We start from the raw sequence: 18,965 nt of genomic DNA on the forward strand, positions 1-18,965 counted from the left end.
TGAATTAATGGTAACATCTTACTGATTTTCTCATTGATTAATGAGTTAAATAAAATCCTTGACATATGTACATTTTATATCTGTATGAAAGTCATGATTACATCCTCCTTAAAAAGGATCTTTTAACATCTGCAACTAGGAACACATTTTCTAAATTGAGAAAAAGAAAAGAAATTAAAAAAAAACTCATATCCACTGAAAAATGGCCAGGTCCTGGTTTTTCTGTCAAGTGTCAAAAAATACTTACTCCATGTTAAAAGACAAGGTCATACCTATTACCAGGAAAGCTATGAGAACTTTTGTTTGTTTGCTTTTAAATTCAGTACTCAGTATGAATTATGTCACATTAAAATCTGTAGATGTCTAGTAAATTTCAGATTTACATGTCAAACTTCTTAATATAAACATGAAGCCATCAGCAACCAGCTGGCATGCATGCACCGTTTATTGGACAATAGAGTGCACATTTAGTCGACGATTCTGTAGTTCATGTGGATTTCTGGTTTCACGTCACAGACAACGCTCAAAAGCTGGTTCATCACGTTTTCCACGTACTTGTTGTAGCTTCCATTCAGTTCTTTTATCTGCCCTCGTGTTTGTTCTTCTATTTCTTCTGAGAGACTACTCTGAGAGCCCATTATCTACCAAGATAAAACAAACAGGATTCACTACACTATACATCATATTAAATTTTAACGGTTTTATAAGTTAAATTTGTTTGGGCCTATTTATCAATGATGGTTCTCTAGTGTACACATTATGTATTATTTTTCCAGAATTTTCTCAGAGAATGGATAAAATTACCAATACCTTGAGTGGGATGGATAGACTTTCCTAAAAAATGGAAGCTGGCCATGGCAGATACTTCTCCTTCTAAGCTGAGCCCCACACAGTACAAATGGAACACAAGTTCACGATCATTATACCATACTCAGAAGTTTTCTCATCACATTTTTCACATATTTATAATTATTTCCATTCAGTTCTTGCATCTTCCCTATTGCTTACTTTCTGAATTAAAAGCAGAAAATAAAGTTGAAAAACATCATTAAACCCATATTTCCTGGTTTTTAAATAGCAAATAACTGGTTTGTCGATTTTTAAAATACACTATCTGAACTATTAAATCTTGTTTTTCAGGAAGATAAAGCCACCATATGCCCAGTAAGACACTTTTACATACACAGGTATATCTTTTTGGGTGATAGATATAATCTTGAAAATCTTAGTATAAAGTGGATTTCTTTCAAATTGAGATATACACGTCTACTCAGTTACATTGTAGTTTCGGACACGGTTTCATATATCTTTCTGATTGCTTTTTCCTCGGCAGGGATTCCCGGTATTTCCACTATCTTCTCTATCCTCTTAGCTTCTCTATCCAGCAGTGATTTGACTAAAATATAATTTCGCCAGGGGAGTTACCAGTTTAGGGGTGTTCTGCAGTGAAACTCTTTTTGTCATGTTATCCTTTGCTGAAGCAAACCATCAATTCCTGATTTACCTCCGTGGTAAACTCAGCCTTTCTTAAACGTGGCGTTGTTCAGGTGACACAGCTGCTTTCTGTCGGCTTGTTCTTCTCTTCTGTGAGTGTTTAGAGAAAGTACGCATTTAATTTAAGCCAAGAGACTCCGCTAATGAGTGACTTCTACCACAGGATTGTTAGACTATTCCAAATTCTAAACTCCACATAATCTTTCTGGGTGCTAAACTTGAAATCAAATGCGATGGAGGCTATGAGGTTCAAGTTCTTTCCTGTTTGTAGTCCAGGCAATAGGGGCCTCCCAGTTCAAAGAAAATCATTGTGAGGAGAAATAGCTTCTAAGACGTCAAATAACTTTTCTAAAATGACATTTTGATAAGTGAGTACACAAGAAGCAGAGACATTGTGGACTAAATTTCCCTTGCTAAGAAAAAGTTTAAAAATAGAAGAGAACTGCTTACCCAAATAGTTCTACCAAAATCAAATTTTTCCTTTAAATCCAAAATCTTATGTGAGAAATTCTACCAAACTAAAAGAAAAATCATTTTTTCTAAATCCGATGTCTTAAGTGGTGAAAAATTTAAAAGGCAAACTGTTGTGAAACTATTATCTATTTTCCTTTGGAGCAGTGTTAAAAATAGTTATTATTAGGCTATATTACTGTAACTATCCTGTAGGACTTTGGAAAAGTCCATCTCAACCTCTTTATGTTTTAAATGGGGATAACCTCACTCATTTGATGGGACCGTTGTAAAAACCCCACCAGATTCATGAATGCAATGTATGCAAAAGAGTGCTGTTCAGTAGAAATGTCCTATAAGCCACAAGATGAGCCATATAAGTAATTTTAAATTTTCTAGAGTCATTTTAAAAAAGTAAAAAGAAACAGGTAAAATTAATTTTAATTATAGATTTTACTTAACCAATATATCCATAATATATTTTGATGTACAATCAATATAAAATTTATTGTATTATTGTTTTTCGTACTAAGTCTCTGTAATCTGGTATTTTACACTTTACGGAGTGTATTAATTTGGACTAGCTGCATTTCAAGGGCTCAGTAGCTATAAGTGAAGTGGCTGCCATTTTGGACTGTGCAGGTCTAGGGCAGTGCTACTTATCAGTTGTATTCTTAATATACTGAGCTAAGCAGCATGATAAATTTCTGAAGATATTTATTATAAAGATGGTGCTTAGCACAGGAGCTTAGCACTGAGAAATAATCAGTAAATGTTAGTGATTATTATCCCGATTTTTCATTGCATTGTTTGCACTTTTTATAATCCATCCTACGCTTTCAGAAACATTGGAATATCCTTGTAAATAGCCCATAATCCTATGTGTCATCTTGCATAATTAAATATAATATTATTTCTGAGTTTATTTGATGTGCAGTAATTTGAGTTTCTAGACCGTACTATACCAATGACTAACCATACATGATTTTAAATGGTCTTCCTTGGGAAGAATTCCATACTTTCGTATCTGCTGATAGTGTTGATTTCAGCCATGTAGGAGTTTAAATAAGTGACTATAAGCTCCACAAAGACAGAGATAAGTGTCATCTTGTCCACTGATGAGTTTTAAGTGCCTCAAATACTGCCTAGTACATAGGAGATGCTCAACATATGTTTGTTGAACTGAATAGAATGAGCAGATCTCCAGGTATCACAGAGAACTTATTACTGCGCTCTGTTGTTCTTACTGGCAGAAGCCCGCTGCCTGAATGTTTGGGACATTATCTAAGTCAGAAGTTGATAATTATGTGACATATAATGGTACATTGGGTCAAAGGGTGCCATTTAAGGACTTCTCCATGTTAATTTTCAAAACTTCAATGTTGAGACTTATGGGTATGGCTTTATGGCATAACAACTGACATGCTGGTGAAATCTCTGAACATTCAATCAGTTTCCTTGTAAGTTGTTCAAATGTTACAGTTTAAGGGAAGACAGAGGTTCAGGTCTCACATACAGTTTTCCATTCTCAATTTGTGGTTGCTTCAAGGAAACAAAATGCCTTCATGTCATGAATTCAGGAAGAAAGGTTAAAGATATAAAAATCTTCAATAAGCCCAAGGCAACAATTTTTCAAGTCTTCTGTTTAGATTCATCGTCCATCTAACTTTTACTTGCATTAACAGTAGATTTAGTGTTTCCACTGTAGCCCAGATTTCTTTTTAGTGATGTCATGTCTTCTTCAGTAGAAGATGTTAGGTTGGGTAGAAATGATAAACAAAAGGATAAATAAATCTTTGATAAAGCAGTATTGAGATACAACCCACATTGGTATATAGGCTTCGACTGGTAAGTCACGGGACTTGAAAAACACATACGTTAACAAGAGCTAAAAAAGCAAAAAAAAGTAACATCGAGGGGCAACACCCACAGCAGGCAGCAAACTGGCTTCTTGGGTCTCCTCCCAGACCTCCCTCTTGCCCTGGGTTAATGATGATGAGATTTAACTGGAATAGCAATATGTCTGACATATGGAGGTCATGCCAAGGAAAGGAGATCTGTATTAATGGTTTTACAATATGCTTGAAGTAGCAGAGTTCCAAACGTGTTGACCTTTCTATGTGAGTGTTTGATCAACTAGCTGTAAAATTGGCTTAGAGCTCTAATTACGAGAGTGATGAGGAGTTTTAATTATTCTCCAAAGTGGAGAACAAATATCCTAAACCAGATTTACATCTTATGAGATTCTTCTGGAGAAAAAAAATGTTTCAAGAGATTTAACCCAAACTTTCTCTAAAATTATGGTCAGTTTTGTTATTAGTTAAAAGATAGTAATCTATATATATATATATCTCAGAAATATCCTACACAGGATAATAAAAGCTGATTGATGTTAAGGCTGATTATTTTCTCAGGTCCTACTATGTCATGGTTATGACTAGACTCAATAGGAAAGATAAAGGCACAGAAGAAATGTTTAGTTATTCATTCTTTCAATGAATATTTATCGTGTCCTTACTACAGAGCAGCCACTATTCCAATGTTGAGGAAAACAACAGAGAAGAAACCAAAGAACCTGCCATTTTTGGTGCTTACAGTTCAGAAGGAAAGATAGGCAATAAGCAAAACAATGTAAATATATAATATATCCAATAGTGATAAATGCTATGACTATATTGGGGAATTACTTTTTTTTATGACAGACACAGTTTTAGAGAAGGTGATCAGGAAGAGGACTTAGTAATTGAACAGAGATCACAGAAAGATGAATGTGTCCAAAAGAAGAGGATTCCAGGGAGCAGATATAGCATATGCAAAGGTCCTCTGGCAGTGGCATATTCAGTCCATTTGAGGAAGAACAGGAAGACAGATATGGCTAGAATAGAACAAGTAGAGACAAAAGTTGTAGAAAATGTTACCAATGACCAAAGTAGATCTTGTTGCTGGAAAATCTTCTGGTATTTCCTTATGATTTCCTTTTCAACTGGCTGGCTTCATTCAAAAAATATTTCATGAAAATATAAAGAAATGCTTTTTCCTATACTAGAATTTTAAAAATATCTGCAGTTTACAGTAAAAGATAAGTGCACGAGATTTTCAGGGCTGACAGGTTAGAGAGACAGCCAAGGGCTGATCACGGAGGGCTGCGTACGCATGTATAGACTTAGGATTTTATAATTCCTTGTTCCAAATATTGGTAAGAAGATTCATATTTGCTGAGTGGTCCACTTTATTCTAGGAAGGATTTTTTATTTTAAGAAACAGCCCTGGAAACTGGAAAAGTTTTTCCTACCATGGGATCCAATTTACCAGATCCCACGTAAGCTCTGTACCTTCTCCCACTAAAATCGAAGTTGTAAATGGAGAGATTTCCAAACTGCTTGTAGTTCCTCTTGCAATATCAGGCTTCTGCGCAGAGCTTTATTGATATTTTTACTGAGGCAGAAATCAAATATCATATAAACTTTAGCTATGGCGCCTGGAATTTAACTTCTTTTAGTTCATGTTGCAACACGGAAAGGAGGATGTCAGCTCTGAAAATTGCATGCACTTACTTTTTACTGTAAACTGCAGATATTTTTAAAATGCTAGTATAGGAAAAAGCATTTCTTTATATTTTCATGAAAGATTTGTTGACTGAAGCCAACCAGTTGAAAAGGGAATCATAAAGAAATACCAGAGGACTTTTCAGCAATATGCCACAAGATCTACTTCAGTCATTTGTGAATCTTGAATTCACGACGGGAAATGTGGCCTAACAAACTCATTCTATAGCATTATACAACACTTTTTATCGATTCCACTAGTAAACATTAATAGACAATACGTTTTCTGAAGTTTTTTTCTTAGTGAAATGTTAGTCAATCTGCGGTAGGAATGATATTTTAAACAATCCGTTCGACGTGTATTTGAGAATACGATTTTTAAGGTACACTGGGTATTAGATAACAACAATTGATTGACACTTCATATGACAAGTCAAAAAGCCTTGAAAGTGAAAATGTAAAATCAGTACAGATGGTCCCCAATTTACGATGGTTCAACTTATGATTTTTTGACTTCATGAGGGTGCCAAAATGCTACTATTCAGTAGAAACCATGCTTGAAATTTTCAATTTTGATCTTTTCCTGGGCTGCCAATATGCCATAGGATCCTATCTCGGACTGCCGAGCCGTGGCTCCCATCAGCCCCGCGATCACGAGGGTAAACAATGGGTACGCTTCTAGCCCTCTGTGCCCATCCAGCCATTCTGTTCTTCACTTTCAGTACAGTGTTCAATCAATTACATGAGATATTATAAAATAGGCTTTGTGTTAGATGATTTTGCCCAACTGTAGGCTAATGTCGTGTTCTGAGCACGTTTAAAGTTGGCTAGGCTAAGCTATAATGTTTGGTAGGTTAGGTGTATTAACTGCCTTTTCACTTACGATATTTTCAAATTATGATGGGTTTATTGGATGTAACCCCATTGTAAGTCAAGGAAGGTCTGTAATTCTGTAATGTTTAAGGTTTAGTTTGATGTTCAACCTTGGTTCAACTATATCTGCTCAATCCAGTGTATTCTCCTCCCTACCCCCGAATATTCTGCATTACACCTTATGAATATTAATATTTTATAATTTATTCTGCATAAAAATCAGTGTTGACTTTCTTACTTACCTTAGATTGTTTCAGTCGAAACTCTTTATCTCTCTGCATTCTGTACTGATCGATTTCTGCCATTGCTTCTTCCTTAGCTTGCTTCAATCTCTTCCCTTTTCCTGAAAATTAACAGCAGCATGGAAGGAATGATATTTCTTTTCAAAAATACATGGAACTTCAAACTTGATTTTTAAAAACATAGGTGAGGTCTACATTATTTTTTTGATGATTTTTTTTTCTAAAATGGCAAGCTTCATTAAAAAACAATAGATACTGAAAATTCCTTATTTATTCAACCAGATTCTTTAGAACATTGAAATGACAACTTTCTTTCACACTTACATGTTTAAATAAAATATCTGCCCATTTACTCACAGCAGTAACAGCCAGAGAACAGATTTTAGCTGTCACTTACTCAAAAAGACATTATTTGGTCAGATTTTCTGGTCTGATTTGCTGCCAGGAATCCTTCAGTCCACACCAACTGGATCCTATTTAACCCTGGCAGATTTCCAAAAGCACTACAAATATGCAACTCAGACTCTATCAAACCAACTTACAATTTTTTAAGGCATTTTATTAGGATTTTTTTCTTACCATTTGTTGACTCTAGAATGTCTGATTAAGCCCTACAACACATCAAAGTAGATTATTTTTTTTTGTAGTAGCTTTCTCTGAGGGGGACTTGAAAGTGGTTGTAAAACCAATTGTTTTTAATGGTTAGGAGATTTAGTTAAATTGCTCTCTTTTCTTTTATTAAGAGCAAAGGTGTAAGCCTTAAGCCAGCAGACAGTAATGTAGATGAAAGTTGCAGACAAATACAATGCTGTGGGGGTCATTAGCTCAGCACAGGACTTTTTTGACAACCAGAGTAAGTTTGGGGGTTATAGACTAATATTAATTGCTACTCTGCTCCCACCACCCACCACCTTTGGGGGGTTAGGTACTAACACTTTGCGATCATTAAAACTTGAAAGAAACTCTGAACTGTGTTAAAATTCTTTTTTCTCTGAGTCTATTGTATTTCTATTTCGGTTAAACGCCTTCATTCTTTTTCTTATTTAACATAGTTTCTTTTCTCTGATAATGTCTCTTAAGCTTTCGTTTATAATTTTTGTCAAGGATTTGTTACATTGTGTAGACTCTGAACTAAGGAAGCGTGTTCTCATTAAGTAGCATACTTAACATTAACTTTTATCTATCTGTCATCTAGATACAGGTTTTCATATGCCTTTGTTTTTATGTATCTTTGTAGCATTTGAGTGTAGCTGGTTTCTCAGTTTCTCTCCCTGCTAGATATGAGTTGTTCTGCCAGTCCTGTGTATATGGGATAGAGATAGATTCCCTGAGTTATAAATTGAAATGTGTCTCTTTTAATGCCTATTACCCTTAAATGAGACTGAGTAGACCTCATTCAGAGCAGATATTTACTTCTGTCTTTACTCCCTTTAAAATCCAAGGTCTGGTGAAAATTAGCGCCCTTCTGATGCTTGAGGTGTCATGGAACATTAACAGCAATGCTTAACCTTTTTCCTACTTAATTAATGCTCATTACCGTTTTGTATATACGGATTCCTTCATTCTCTACAGTTCTAACTATTTGGTAGTAACGGAACACATACTGTTCACAGAACAAATCGGTGATCCGTTGGAAGAGAAAACTACGTTTTCATCCCTAGCCCACCTTCATATCACTGCTTGTCATTAATATTAGGATAAAAATACATTTAAGATGCCTTAACATTTTCATAGTAATAATGGGTTGTAGGATACATAGCTATCTTATAAAATAAATCACATAAAACATCATTACTCTCCACCTTAATGACATAATATATAAAAATATTGTATTAGCACATAAAAAAATAACAATAACAGGCCAAGTTCTGTGTGCCCTACCCCTGAGCAGAATCCAGGGCTCCGCTTAAGAGGCTGTGTATTGGCTCCATCACACAGTGACAGACTCAGAGTGTGTCTGTGATTCCCCCATCATGGCACCAGTCACCTGCTGGTTCTCATTCAATTAAATAGGAGAGCCACAGGGAAAGCGCTGCTGGCGCAGCGATTTTCTGGATAGACTCAGCAGCTGCCGCCCTGTGAGAGCCTGCATATGCTACACCTGATTTAATCCAGTGCAAGAAACTGGAGCCTAAAGCCCGCTGTTTTGCTAGAGGTGAAGCAAAATGCATGTATTGAATCCACTCCTATTAACCTCTAGCTTGCTCCTCTGTCTGTGTATGAAAATTTCCAAATTTTAAAATTATACCTCTTTCTTAAGCATTAAAAACATGGCTGCTGTGAAGCAAAAGGGGATCATATCCTTATTTCTCAATGCTTTCTGTGTCAAACATAGGGGTGACCACATGGGCGAATCCAAATATGACAATCAAATATTTGGTCCTAAAGTTCCTACAAGGTCACACTAGGTTATCAGGCCAAATGTTCTGATTTTTGGTTTAGAAAATATAGTTATCTAATGCATCATGATTTTAAATCCTGGCAAAGCAGATGCTGCAGAATGGTGCAGGAAAGGATGGTTTTTATTTACCATCCATTATTTATTCAGTGTTTATTGAACAGCTATTATACATATATTATGCACAGGACTAGACACAGAGGATAGATTGGCATAAATGCAGTTGGCATAAATGCAGTGTATTTTGGAAATGTGTACATGCTGCTCCAGCTTCCAAGACAAAAATTATAAAATACGTGAAATTGTGAATACACAAAATCAACTCTGAAAACAAAGGAACATAAATCTATTTGTTCTGTGACAGTTTAAAATCACATTTATGGAAACTTCTACTACTAAAATCCTAGAGAATCGGTGCTTGCCCTCCACCCCAATTGTCATGTTATGTCTTATGCTAACAGAGGAATCAAAAATATAAACAAACAGACCCAGATATGCAGAGTGGGCCTCAGATAAGCTGCCAGGGGAGGTCAGGATAGGCTTCTGTGGGGGGAAGCATTAAGCTGAAGAGACTTATGAGCCCGGACGGGAAGCGGGATGGACACCCATTTGGGGGATTAGAAAAAAGGCAAGAAGATCCTTTTTAAGAGACTTTTGGGACCTCTTTGTCAATGGTTCCACCTTAATAAAGTCATTCATTTTCAGACATGTGGCTTGTTTATGCAGATATGTTCTACATTTAGCAAGTCATTATTGAGATATATTCCATAGGATGTTTGTGGGAGGAAAAGAAGAGAAAGACGTCTAGATTGATTTCCAGGTGATTTGTGGGGAAAGGATTAAAAATCAACTCTGGGCAGGTTAAAACCGAACTCTGTGTGAAAGACGGAGGGCAATGCTTAAAGATAGACTCTTGCTGGCTTCTTGGCTAGGAAAGGTCGAGTGAACTGCATGTCCCAACATGCAAATGAGCCCTGGAAACACGGAGAACGCTCCTTTGTTGCTTGGATTGCTAAATTGGTTCAGGAACCTTTTTCTGATGGGGAAGATGGGATTTCATTTATCATTTCAGAAGGGCATCAGAATTTACACTAGGCACTACCAGAATAAGATATTAGAATCTTTGTAACATTGAGCAAGTTATTTAGAGTCTCTGAACCTGGGTTTTCTTACCTATAAAACAGATCCAATAATCTACTGCAAAGAGTCATTAGAAGGATTAGAAAAAGATGTATAGGAAGTGCTTGACAAAGAATAGTCAATAATTTTTCATCATTGTTAGAAAATAGGCCCAATTTCTGGGGGCCTTTTGCTAAGAAGGAAGGCAACCAGTAAAGCATGAGTTTGAGGAGAAGTCCTCAGGCCGTCACCGAAGAAGCCTCTGTAGGCTTCCCTGAGGACGTGCAAGTGGAGGTATGCAGAGGACAGCTGCACAGACAGGTCTGGAATCCAGGAGAAAGATCTGAAAGGGAGACAGAGATTGGCATGTCAGTCAGCTGGGTTTGTGTATGTGCTAGTCTTAGCGATGGAGTTTGGACTGAAATCAAGGAGAAGTGTACAGAATGAAGAGAAAAGAGGGCTAAGGTCTCCAGCTAGGGGAATGCCAACATTCAAGGAGTAAGAGAAGGAAGAGGAGCCTAAGGAGGAGCCTGGGAATCATGGTCAGAGAAGCAGATGAAACCAAAAGAGAGGAGAGAACATTCAAGAAGGATGTGGCCAACAGTATCAAATGTTACTTGGAATGGAAATAAGAGACATTTAATCAACCAATATTCCTGGATGTCTGCTATGTGCCCCACACTGCTCTAGGTCTATTGATATAGCCATGAAAACCACAGACAAACTTTCCGCTCTCGTGGGGCTTGCATTCTGAGTGCAGTAGGGAGGGATAGAAATAGAAAGCAGACGATGAGTATGTAATATGACAGGGATGATGAGTCCTATGAAGAAGAATAAAGGAGCATTACAGATAGAGAGATGGTGGTGGGTGCTCATTCAGATGGGCCAAGTCTCTCGGAAGAAGAGATACACAGGCAGGGACCTGAAGGAAGAAGACAACTCGCTACGCAAAACTGAAAGGAAAGAGCATTTCAGGGGGGACAAAAAATGCAAAGACCCTGAGGTGGGAGGGCATTTGACACATTCCAGGAACAGTAAAAACACCATCATGGCTGAGTCAAAGAGAAGAGAATGGGTGAAAGTTTGATGACATCAGAGAGGTAGCAGTGGTCACAGAGCTCATGGGGCACGGAGAGGATTTTGGTCCTTGAGATGCTAAATCCATGAAGGGTGAAGCAAAGGCATAGCATAATACTACTGATGATTTAAAAAGATTTCTTTGGCTGGTGTGGTGAAAATAGATGATGGGGGCAAGGCAAAAGCAAGAAGATCAGTTTGAAATCTATTGCAATAGTTCAGACAAACGTTAATGGTTGCTGGAAATAGTAAAGCAGCACAGGAATTGGCAAGAACTTTGATGGCAGAGTTGACGGATAAACATGAGGGACAGTGATGAGTCAATGATGACTCCAACATTTTATTTTGGGGGTGGAGTCAAGAATGCAGTTTAATTGAGATGCCTATTAAACAACAGAGTGTGATGGTGAGAAGGCTGATAAACTTGGAGACAAGGAAGCAACTAGAGCTGGAAATATCAACTCTGGGAATCATCAGCACGGAGCAGGTGTTGGAAGCCGCGGCATTAGATGTGATCACTGAGGAGGTGTCTGCAGACATAGAAGAAAACAGGTCCAAATTGGGGCCCTGACTTTAAAGACTGGGAAGATGACAGCAAGCCAACCATGACAGTGGTGTCCCAAAGTCAAATGAAAGAAGAGTTCCAAAGATGAAAGAGGGATCCGATTGTGACTGAGATATTCAATTAACATTGGGTTTAGCAACATTGGTGGTCTTGGCAAGAAGAGCTTTGGTGGAGTTGTAGGGACAAAAGTCTGATTCAAGTGGGTTCAGGAGAAAATGGAATAGAAAAATGTAGACACAGGGAATACAAACAACTTCTTTGAGAGGTTTTCACTGACAAAGGGGGATAAAGAAGATAAGGGCTCAAGACCAATTTGACAATTAGAGGTGGCTGGGTTGAATTGTGGGTCCAATTGTGCCCTTGGAAAAGATATGTTTAAGTCCTAACCCCAGAGACTTGTGAATGTGACCTTATTTGGAAATAAGGTCTTTGCAGATGTAATCAAGCTAAGGTCATACTGGATAAACACAAGCCCTACATCCAATGACTGGTGTCCTTATAAGGACAGGAAGATTTGGACACAGAGACGTGGAGACATAGAGCAGACACATAGGGAAGAAGGCCATGTGATGACAGAGGCAGAGACTGGAATGATGCTGCTCCAAGCCAAAGAAAGCCAAGGATTGCTGGCGATCATCAGAAGCTAGGAGGGAAGCAAGGGACAGATTCTCCCTCAGAGCCTCCAGAAGGAACCAACCCTGCCAGCACCTTGTGTTTGGACTTCTGGCCTCCAGAACTGTGAGATAATACATGTCTGTCATTTTAAGCCACCCTGTTTGTGGTAATTTGTTATGGCAGCTCTGGGAAACAAATACAGAGGATCAGTGAGAAACAGAGAGACGAAGATGTCAGCCAAGCAATGGAAGCAAAGGCAGGTAGCTGAGTGTGGTGGAAAGAGTCGGGATCCACGTGAACACACCATCTGACAGAAATATGCATAAACAGAACAGAGGCCACCTTTGTTTGGTATGAAAACAAGGGCACATTGGAAATGTTTGGAGATTTCTATATGTCACTGATAACCATTTTTATTCTGTTCTACTATGCAGAAGAAAAAATAAAACAACCTTTCTTGATTGTTGGGGGTTGTTAACAGTATGATAAAACCAACCTGGTTTGAAGAATGCTATTATTTTCCTCACCTACTACAAACATTGGAAAAAGTAATAGGGCACCAGGAAAACCAAGAAGCAGCCTCTCTTGGAGCCTGTGACTGTGACAAGCTTCTCTGCTGACCCTCATTTCTCAGGCCCTACCCCTGCTTCGTTGGTGTTGCATTTTCCTATTGCTTGTATGCTCCTTATTAAAAAAATCATAAATGGTTTTGTGTAGATCCTGGACTAAATATAACCAAAAGCTATTAATAGATGAAAATAGTCTGTGGTTATTATTTTAACAGGACCCCCTTGAAGAAATAAAAGTCCAATAAACTTACAAATACCCCGTTAGTCTCTGGACTATAAAGAAAGAGGAAGGATTTACAGGCCTACAAAACACACAAGACAGGGCCATGAAATTCTAATATAGCAACTTTTATTTTATTAGTTTATTAAAAGTCATGTCTTCATGAATCAAAACATTCCCTTGCATAGTGAAGAATTTATTAAATCAAGGTGCTTGTGTAAATAATTTGGAATATCTGTATGTTTGGAAACAAATAGGCAATTAGCTGTTTTAAAAAAATATTGATGGTTGGCATCCTATAAACCTACGAAAACGAATCTGCATTACTGTATTAGCTGATGTATTATCTAAGTAGAAAGTAGAAATATTTTCTTAAGTATTTGGTTTGCACTAAAGTATAATTCAATGAGAACTTCATAGAAGATTGTGCTTAAGAAATCAGTGGGACTCTACCATTTTGCTGTATTCTTCAACAGAATTCTTTTGATTAAGTAGTGAAAGAATATTCATAGCTAACGTTTGTGGAGCAACTGCTACATACCAAGTGGTGTTTTAAGTCCTTGATAAGTATTAACTCAGTTGATTGTGACAACACCACCATGAGGTAGATACTGTTATCTCCAGTATGAGGCTGAGGAAACTCAGGCAGTGAGGTTAGAGGTAACCCACCCAACATCACCCCGCTAGTTGGAGGCAGAGCTGGTTTGCACCCAGGCAGAGCAGCCCCAGGAAGTGAGCACTGACCACACTGTCTTGATGGAAAGCTCTAGGAGTGTGTCTTTCATTTTTGTGAAGATGTCTATAGCTCTTAGAACATTTTTAATATACCTGCTTGTTCAGTTTTTCTCAAATCCAGATTTGAACATTTACATTGTTTACCATGTCTTTGATCTATACCCCGTAATGCAATTTGTAATTTTGAGTTAAACGCAAACGCTATTGTCTGCAGCTGTCAAAGTAGACAGATCAAGTGTTGCTTTGTGGGAGGGGCTATGGCGCACCTTTGGAAATAATTGGGGAATGTGGGTTCTTTATGTGATGTTGAGTCGCATGCATTTGAGCATTTCAAAAGAACAGTGTTAGTGCAGAGCTGTAGGGTCTTCCAAGTCTGCAATAAGTATAAATGAAATAAATCCTGCTCTCATAGAAGGTCATAACTAAACGCAAAAATATCATGTATTTCAGAGAAACACAAGTCTGTTCCTGCTGTTGAATATGGTGCCTTGAATTTCTAATGTAATTCTGATCAAAGATGCAGTTCAGTTCCCCAAACCTGGAGTTGTGGGGAGGGTCTGATGTTCTCTTGTAAAACTGTCACTTGTCTTGGACATACCCATTTTTATGTTTTGATTAATGGACAATTTTCTAGGCAAAAGGTGTTAACTTCAAGTAAGGTAATTTAAAATTGTGCCAACCTACTCTGATTCCATCTAATTTCAACAAAAGAGTAAGGCTGTTTTGCACACAAAAATTTGTGTGTGTGTGTCTTAACTCATAAATACAATTTAATTCATTATCAGCAAATAGAGGAGAATATCTGAGGTTTTCTGGGCATCTTACTAGAAGCAGTCCAGGTCTCCTTCATCATGGGAAAAGTTGTCCCAAAACTTGCAGCAGTTGTGAGAAAGAATGAAACTAGAGTGCCCTTTCTATTCTTCTATTATTACTATGGCAATATGCAAGTATATATATATTATGTAAATTAAAAATAAAAATAACTCTTTAGTTTGTACTCTACTGTCTTAGGTATAGTTTTCTGATCCTTAAAAGATCTTGACCATTTATCTATCTATCTATCTATCTATCTATCTATCTATCTATCTATCTACCTACCTACCTTATATTTTTATTTTAAAAAAAGGAAAGATTGAAGCTTAGAGATGCTAGATAACTTAAAGACACATGAGAAAAAGCCAATGTTTTTCTACTCTGCTGGCTCACATCCCAACTTTCCAAGCCTGTCCACAATCCACACCTCCCCCAGAACATTCTCTTTCAGTAGCTGGTGAGTGTCTTGAGAGTAGGGATCTGTGTATTCCATTTCCCGAGACCTAACAGCCTTCAGGAGAGTTCCTGACATGTCAGGTCTACAATCCCTTATCTGTGTCCCTTAAGGCAGAACATTTATACCGTATAGTGTATTATGGCACAACTTCACTGGGATCTGAGGCTGTCCTCCTTAACGGCATAATATTAATATTTTTGCAGCATAATATATAAATACTACCACCTTATTAATCTTGTATTTTTCTAAAACCATTGCCATGTGAATTGCTGTTTTCTTCTCTCCCTGTCCTTCTGCCTCTCTGTCTTCCTCTCCCTCCCTTTCTTTCTTTTTTGAGTATATATTCCGGAGTCCTGCTCTAGCAGAGACTCTGTGTGCAAGTTTCTAGAGAGGCTTTCAAATAAACAGATTTAAGAAAGAGAAAGTGCTCGTAGACTTTTGACAACGGTGCTTGCTTGCTTGTGTGATTTATTGGCTCTCATTCTGAGTCTCTATTCTGCCTTCATATGTCAGGTTTTCAAGTGAATCTATTTATGGAAAAAAATTAAGTGAAATACATGGGTTTATAAAAACGATGGCTGTCTGTACCTCTCATGTCACTGTTCCTTTCTCTTTTTTTCCTGTTCACTTATGCATTTATCTCACTGAGGAATTCTTTAAGGAAGAGTCTAGGTCTACTCATCTGTGTATATATCAAAGTGGCTGGGACATAGTCGGCACCTAATAAATACTTATTGAATTAAATAAATGAATGGACTAAAACATTGAAATATGAGAGAAGTTACAAAACCATGTACAAAAGGTGATATTTTATGTTGCCATAGAATGCTTAAGAAGTAGGACGATGGATACTGTCACTGACGTTGTAGCTATAAAGTGCTACCTGCCGGTAGCTATGGAAGAAAACAGCTTCTACCCAGTGGAAACGGTCCTCAGAGCCAAGCTTTCTGAGGCCAAGAGGACAGACTGACATTCTCTGTAAAACTGAGTGCAGAGGTTAGTTGTTGAAATAATAATTGGAAAAATATTTTCCAGAATGTTTTTACTGCCTGAGTGTTTATTATTACTGGTTGAGTATTTGCTTGCATATTTATGAACAAAGACCAAGAAAAAAAGGACACAAGTACAATAAGTCACTGGCAAATAAAATGAATATTTTGTATACATATGTATTTTCCAGTGCTGACTTCTGAGGAAAGATTGTCCAAGAACAGCAGATTTACTAGATGAGAGGAAAAGAAGCTTGGCTTTTATCTTTATTATGAAATCTGAGGCTAGATCATTCTGAGGAGTTCTCACCTCCAAGCAACCTCCATGATTCACAATACTTTTCTTCTCTAATGACTTTGAAAAAGGAGAGTTAATTGGTAAAAATCATTTGAATCATATGATAATATTGATTTTTTTTTTTTTTGCTCAATATCGTCATTTTGTTTCTTCCATAATTAGGAAGCAAAGGTAGCATTATTATCAAGGCTCAAAATAAGTTAGTTTTCTGTTCTGGAAGTTTTAAATGTGGTTCAAGAAATTTGAATAAAGATAAGGGAGTTTTCTATACTGTTTTAACCAGTGGTTCTGGACTGCTTTGTTTTTTTAGAATTACTCTGCGCTCATACCATTTTGCAGTCATTTGCATGGTTTGTTGTAGAAAAAGAAATTGAGAAGTAGGTGAAGTTTGTCTTCATTGTCTTTCTGCTTCCTTTCCTCTTCTAGCACCTCCACATGGAGTCTTTTCCTTTTTTGTTGTTGGCACCCACAGTGCTGAATGTTCAGGAAATCAATTTGTCTTAAGAAAACAAAATGATTTGACCTGTGATCAAAAACCCCAGTGGCCTGAGTGGTGCCTCGCTCCCGACTTCCCTCTTGCATTATAATGTGCTGTTCCTGCATCTCATTCAGTACATTTAATCAAGCTTCTGCCAGTATCTACTCTATTCCTATCACTGCATTCATCCAAAGACTTACATATGCAACATTTTTAAGACATGGTTCCTATCTTGCTGGACTATGACTCTAATTGCAGGGCAGGAAATATAATTAGGAAGAAGGTAAATGACACAAATTATTATAGATTAATGAAACGATTTGAAACGGGATAGTGGAGAAAACACAGGTCTTGGTGTTTTCTTGGCTTGGGAATCAAACTCCATCCAAATCCTGTCTCTACTCTTTATCCTCTGTGTGACCTTTGGCAAGTTGCATAATTTCTCTAAGCATCACTTTCCCCCTTTGCAAAAAAGAGTTGGTGTGAGGAGTAAATAAGATAGACATTGAGCACGGGGCCTGGCACAGTATTTTCTATTTTTTAAAATATACCTTTGGCAATTATGAACTCTGTTTCTACATACATAAAATGGGAATAATAGTAATACTGAATTCATATGGTTGTTGTGAATATCAAAGAGAAGAGGAAGGGCATTGAAGTTTATTGAGAATATTCTACATGCAAATATATAGATATATGACTAAATAAAAAGAAAGTTAGAAAATGAGAATAAAGTAGAGATATTTTAAAATATTGGAAATTAAAAGCCATCAAGAGAGGGATGAAAGTGAGCTATTAATTGTTATTAATCACAATTTTATGGAAATAGAAACTGATGCTTACAAGGGATCAGGACCTTGCTGAAGTTCACTCACTACTAAGTAAATTCAATCTGGCAGTTGTCTATCTGTTAACCATTTCACAATATGGAGAAACTGAAGTGTGGCAACATTAAGGAAGTTGCAGAGACAAGGCTCATGCCCACGTCTCCATAGCTTCAATGTCCATTATCATCTCACTTAGCACATGGCCCCTCAAAAGGCTTTGAGTTAGGAAACTTTGCCCCATTACAGTGATGGGGAACGTAGGACTGGGTAGTTTCAGTGAACTGTCCATGGTCTCACAGGGAGGAACCAGGATGTGAACCGGAGTCTGCTTGCTCCTGAGGTCTGCGCTCATCCCACTGCATGCCCCTCACAGGTCAGACAGAATGGAGACTTACTCTTCTTGGCTTCCTCCAGCTTGTCCTTGGCCCTTTTTTCTGCCTGAAGGAGCTGGTGGACCCCCTGAGACTGGCTGGTCATGGCAGGCTGCTTCAAGTCGGATGGCTTCTGTGAAATCTGGGGAGCCATGGTCCATTTATCCTTTCAGAAATCACCACATAACTCAGATTGTTGAGTCAACAGTGGGTTCTAAACACAGCTGTTTGTTCCAAAATGGCCTAATTGGGCCAGATAGCTGGACTCCAAGGAGAGCCCAAGGTTGGAATCCAGAAAAACAAGTTAAGTCAATATGAGGAAGCGGAGAACTTACCATTTCTGCCAATTTCAGCTCTTCTGTATGACATAAAGTGACTTTAACGGGCTGTTGAGTCTACTTGTAAAAAATGAGTAAGATATCTTTCAGAAAGTTAGCTTCCCTCTTCTTCCAAGAAATATCGAACTTGTTTACTGAATTTTCCTTTCCACTTACAAGATCTTCCTTTGTGCTTTGTCCAAGTAGTTCTAGTTTTAGGTCTTTTTTTCTCTTTGTTTCCAGTGATTCAATTATCTGCTTGGGGCAAATTTATTAACCTTTTGCTAGGAAGGAGATTTCCTGGCTATGTACACAGAAGATAAGCTAGGAATCCATTCTTTTCTTTTCCTAGGCCTCAGGTGACAAGAATGAATAAATTTCTTTGGGGCGTTGTGTTGTTTTCTAGTGATGCTATAATGCTCAAGTTCCAGGGAGAGCTTAGTATGGCGACTGCATCAGCATTAAGGGAAATTATAACTGTAGGATTTGAGGTTAAGTTAAAATCATCTAAAC

The 18,965-nt window shown here is 37.6% G+C and overlaps 1 protein-coding gene across 1 annotated transcript; it reads right to left on the reverse strand.

Moving 5' to 3' along the window:
* Positions 1–467: 467 nt before the first annotated feature.
* Positions 468–18,241, reverse strand: ATP6V1G3 (ATPase H+ transporting V1 subunit G3). The gene is made up of 3 exons (XM_058533933.1): positions 18,160–18,241; positions 6,605–6,705; positions 468–641 (listed from the first exon to the last, which is right to left on the reverse strand). Exons 1-3 carry the CDS (start codon positions 18,239–18,241, stop codon positions 468–470), a joined length of 357 nt encoding a protein of 118 aa, XP_058389916.1.
* Between the last annotated feature and the right edge of the window lie 724 nt (positions 18,242–18,965).

This window comes from Diceros bicornis, chromosome 38, assembly GCF_020826845.1.
Source record: "Diceros bicornis minor isolate mBicDic1 chromosome 38, mDicBic1.mat.cur, whole genome shotgun sequence".
Classification (NCBI taxonomy): domain Eukaryota; kingdom Metazoa; phylum Chordata; class Mammalia; order Perissodactyla; family Rhinocerotidae; genus Diceros; species Diceros bicornis.

Coding starts and splice junctions, on each gene's coding strand:
- ATP6V1G3 (XM_058533933.1), bottom strand. CDS start 18,241: ATGACCAGCCAGTCTCAGGGGGTCCACCAGCTCCTTCAGGCAGAAAAA. Junction 6,706..18,159: donor GCTGGAGGAAGCCAAGAAGA/GTAAGTCTCCAT, acceptor GTTAATTTTCAG/GAAAAGGGAAGAGATTGAAG. Junction 642..6,604: donor TTCGACTGAAACAATCTAAG/GTAAGTAAGAAA, acceptor TTATCTTGGTAG/ATAATGGGCTCTCAGAGTAG.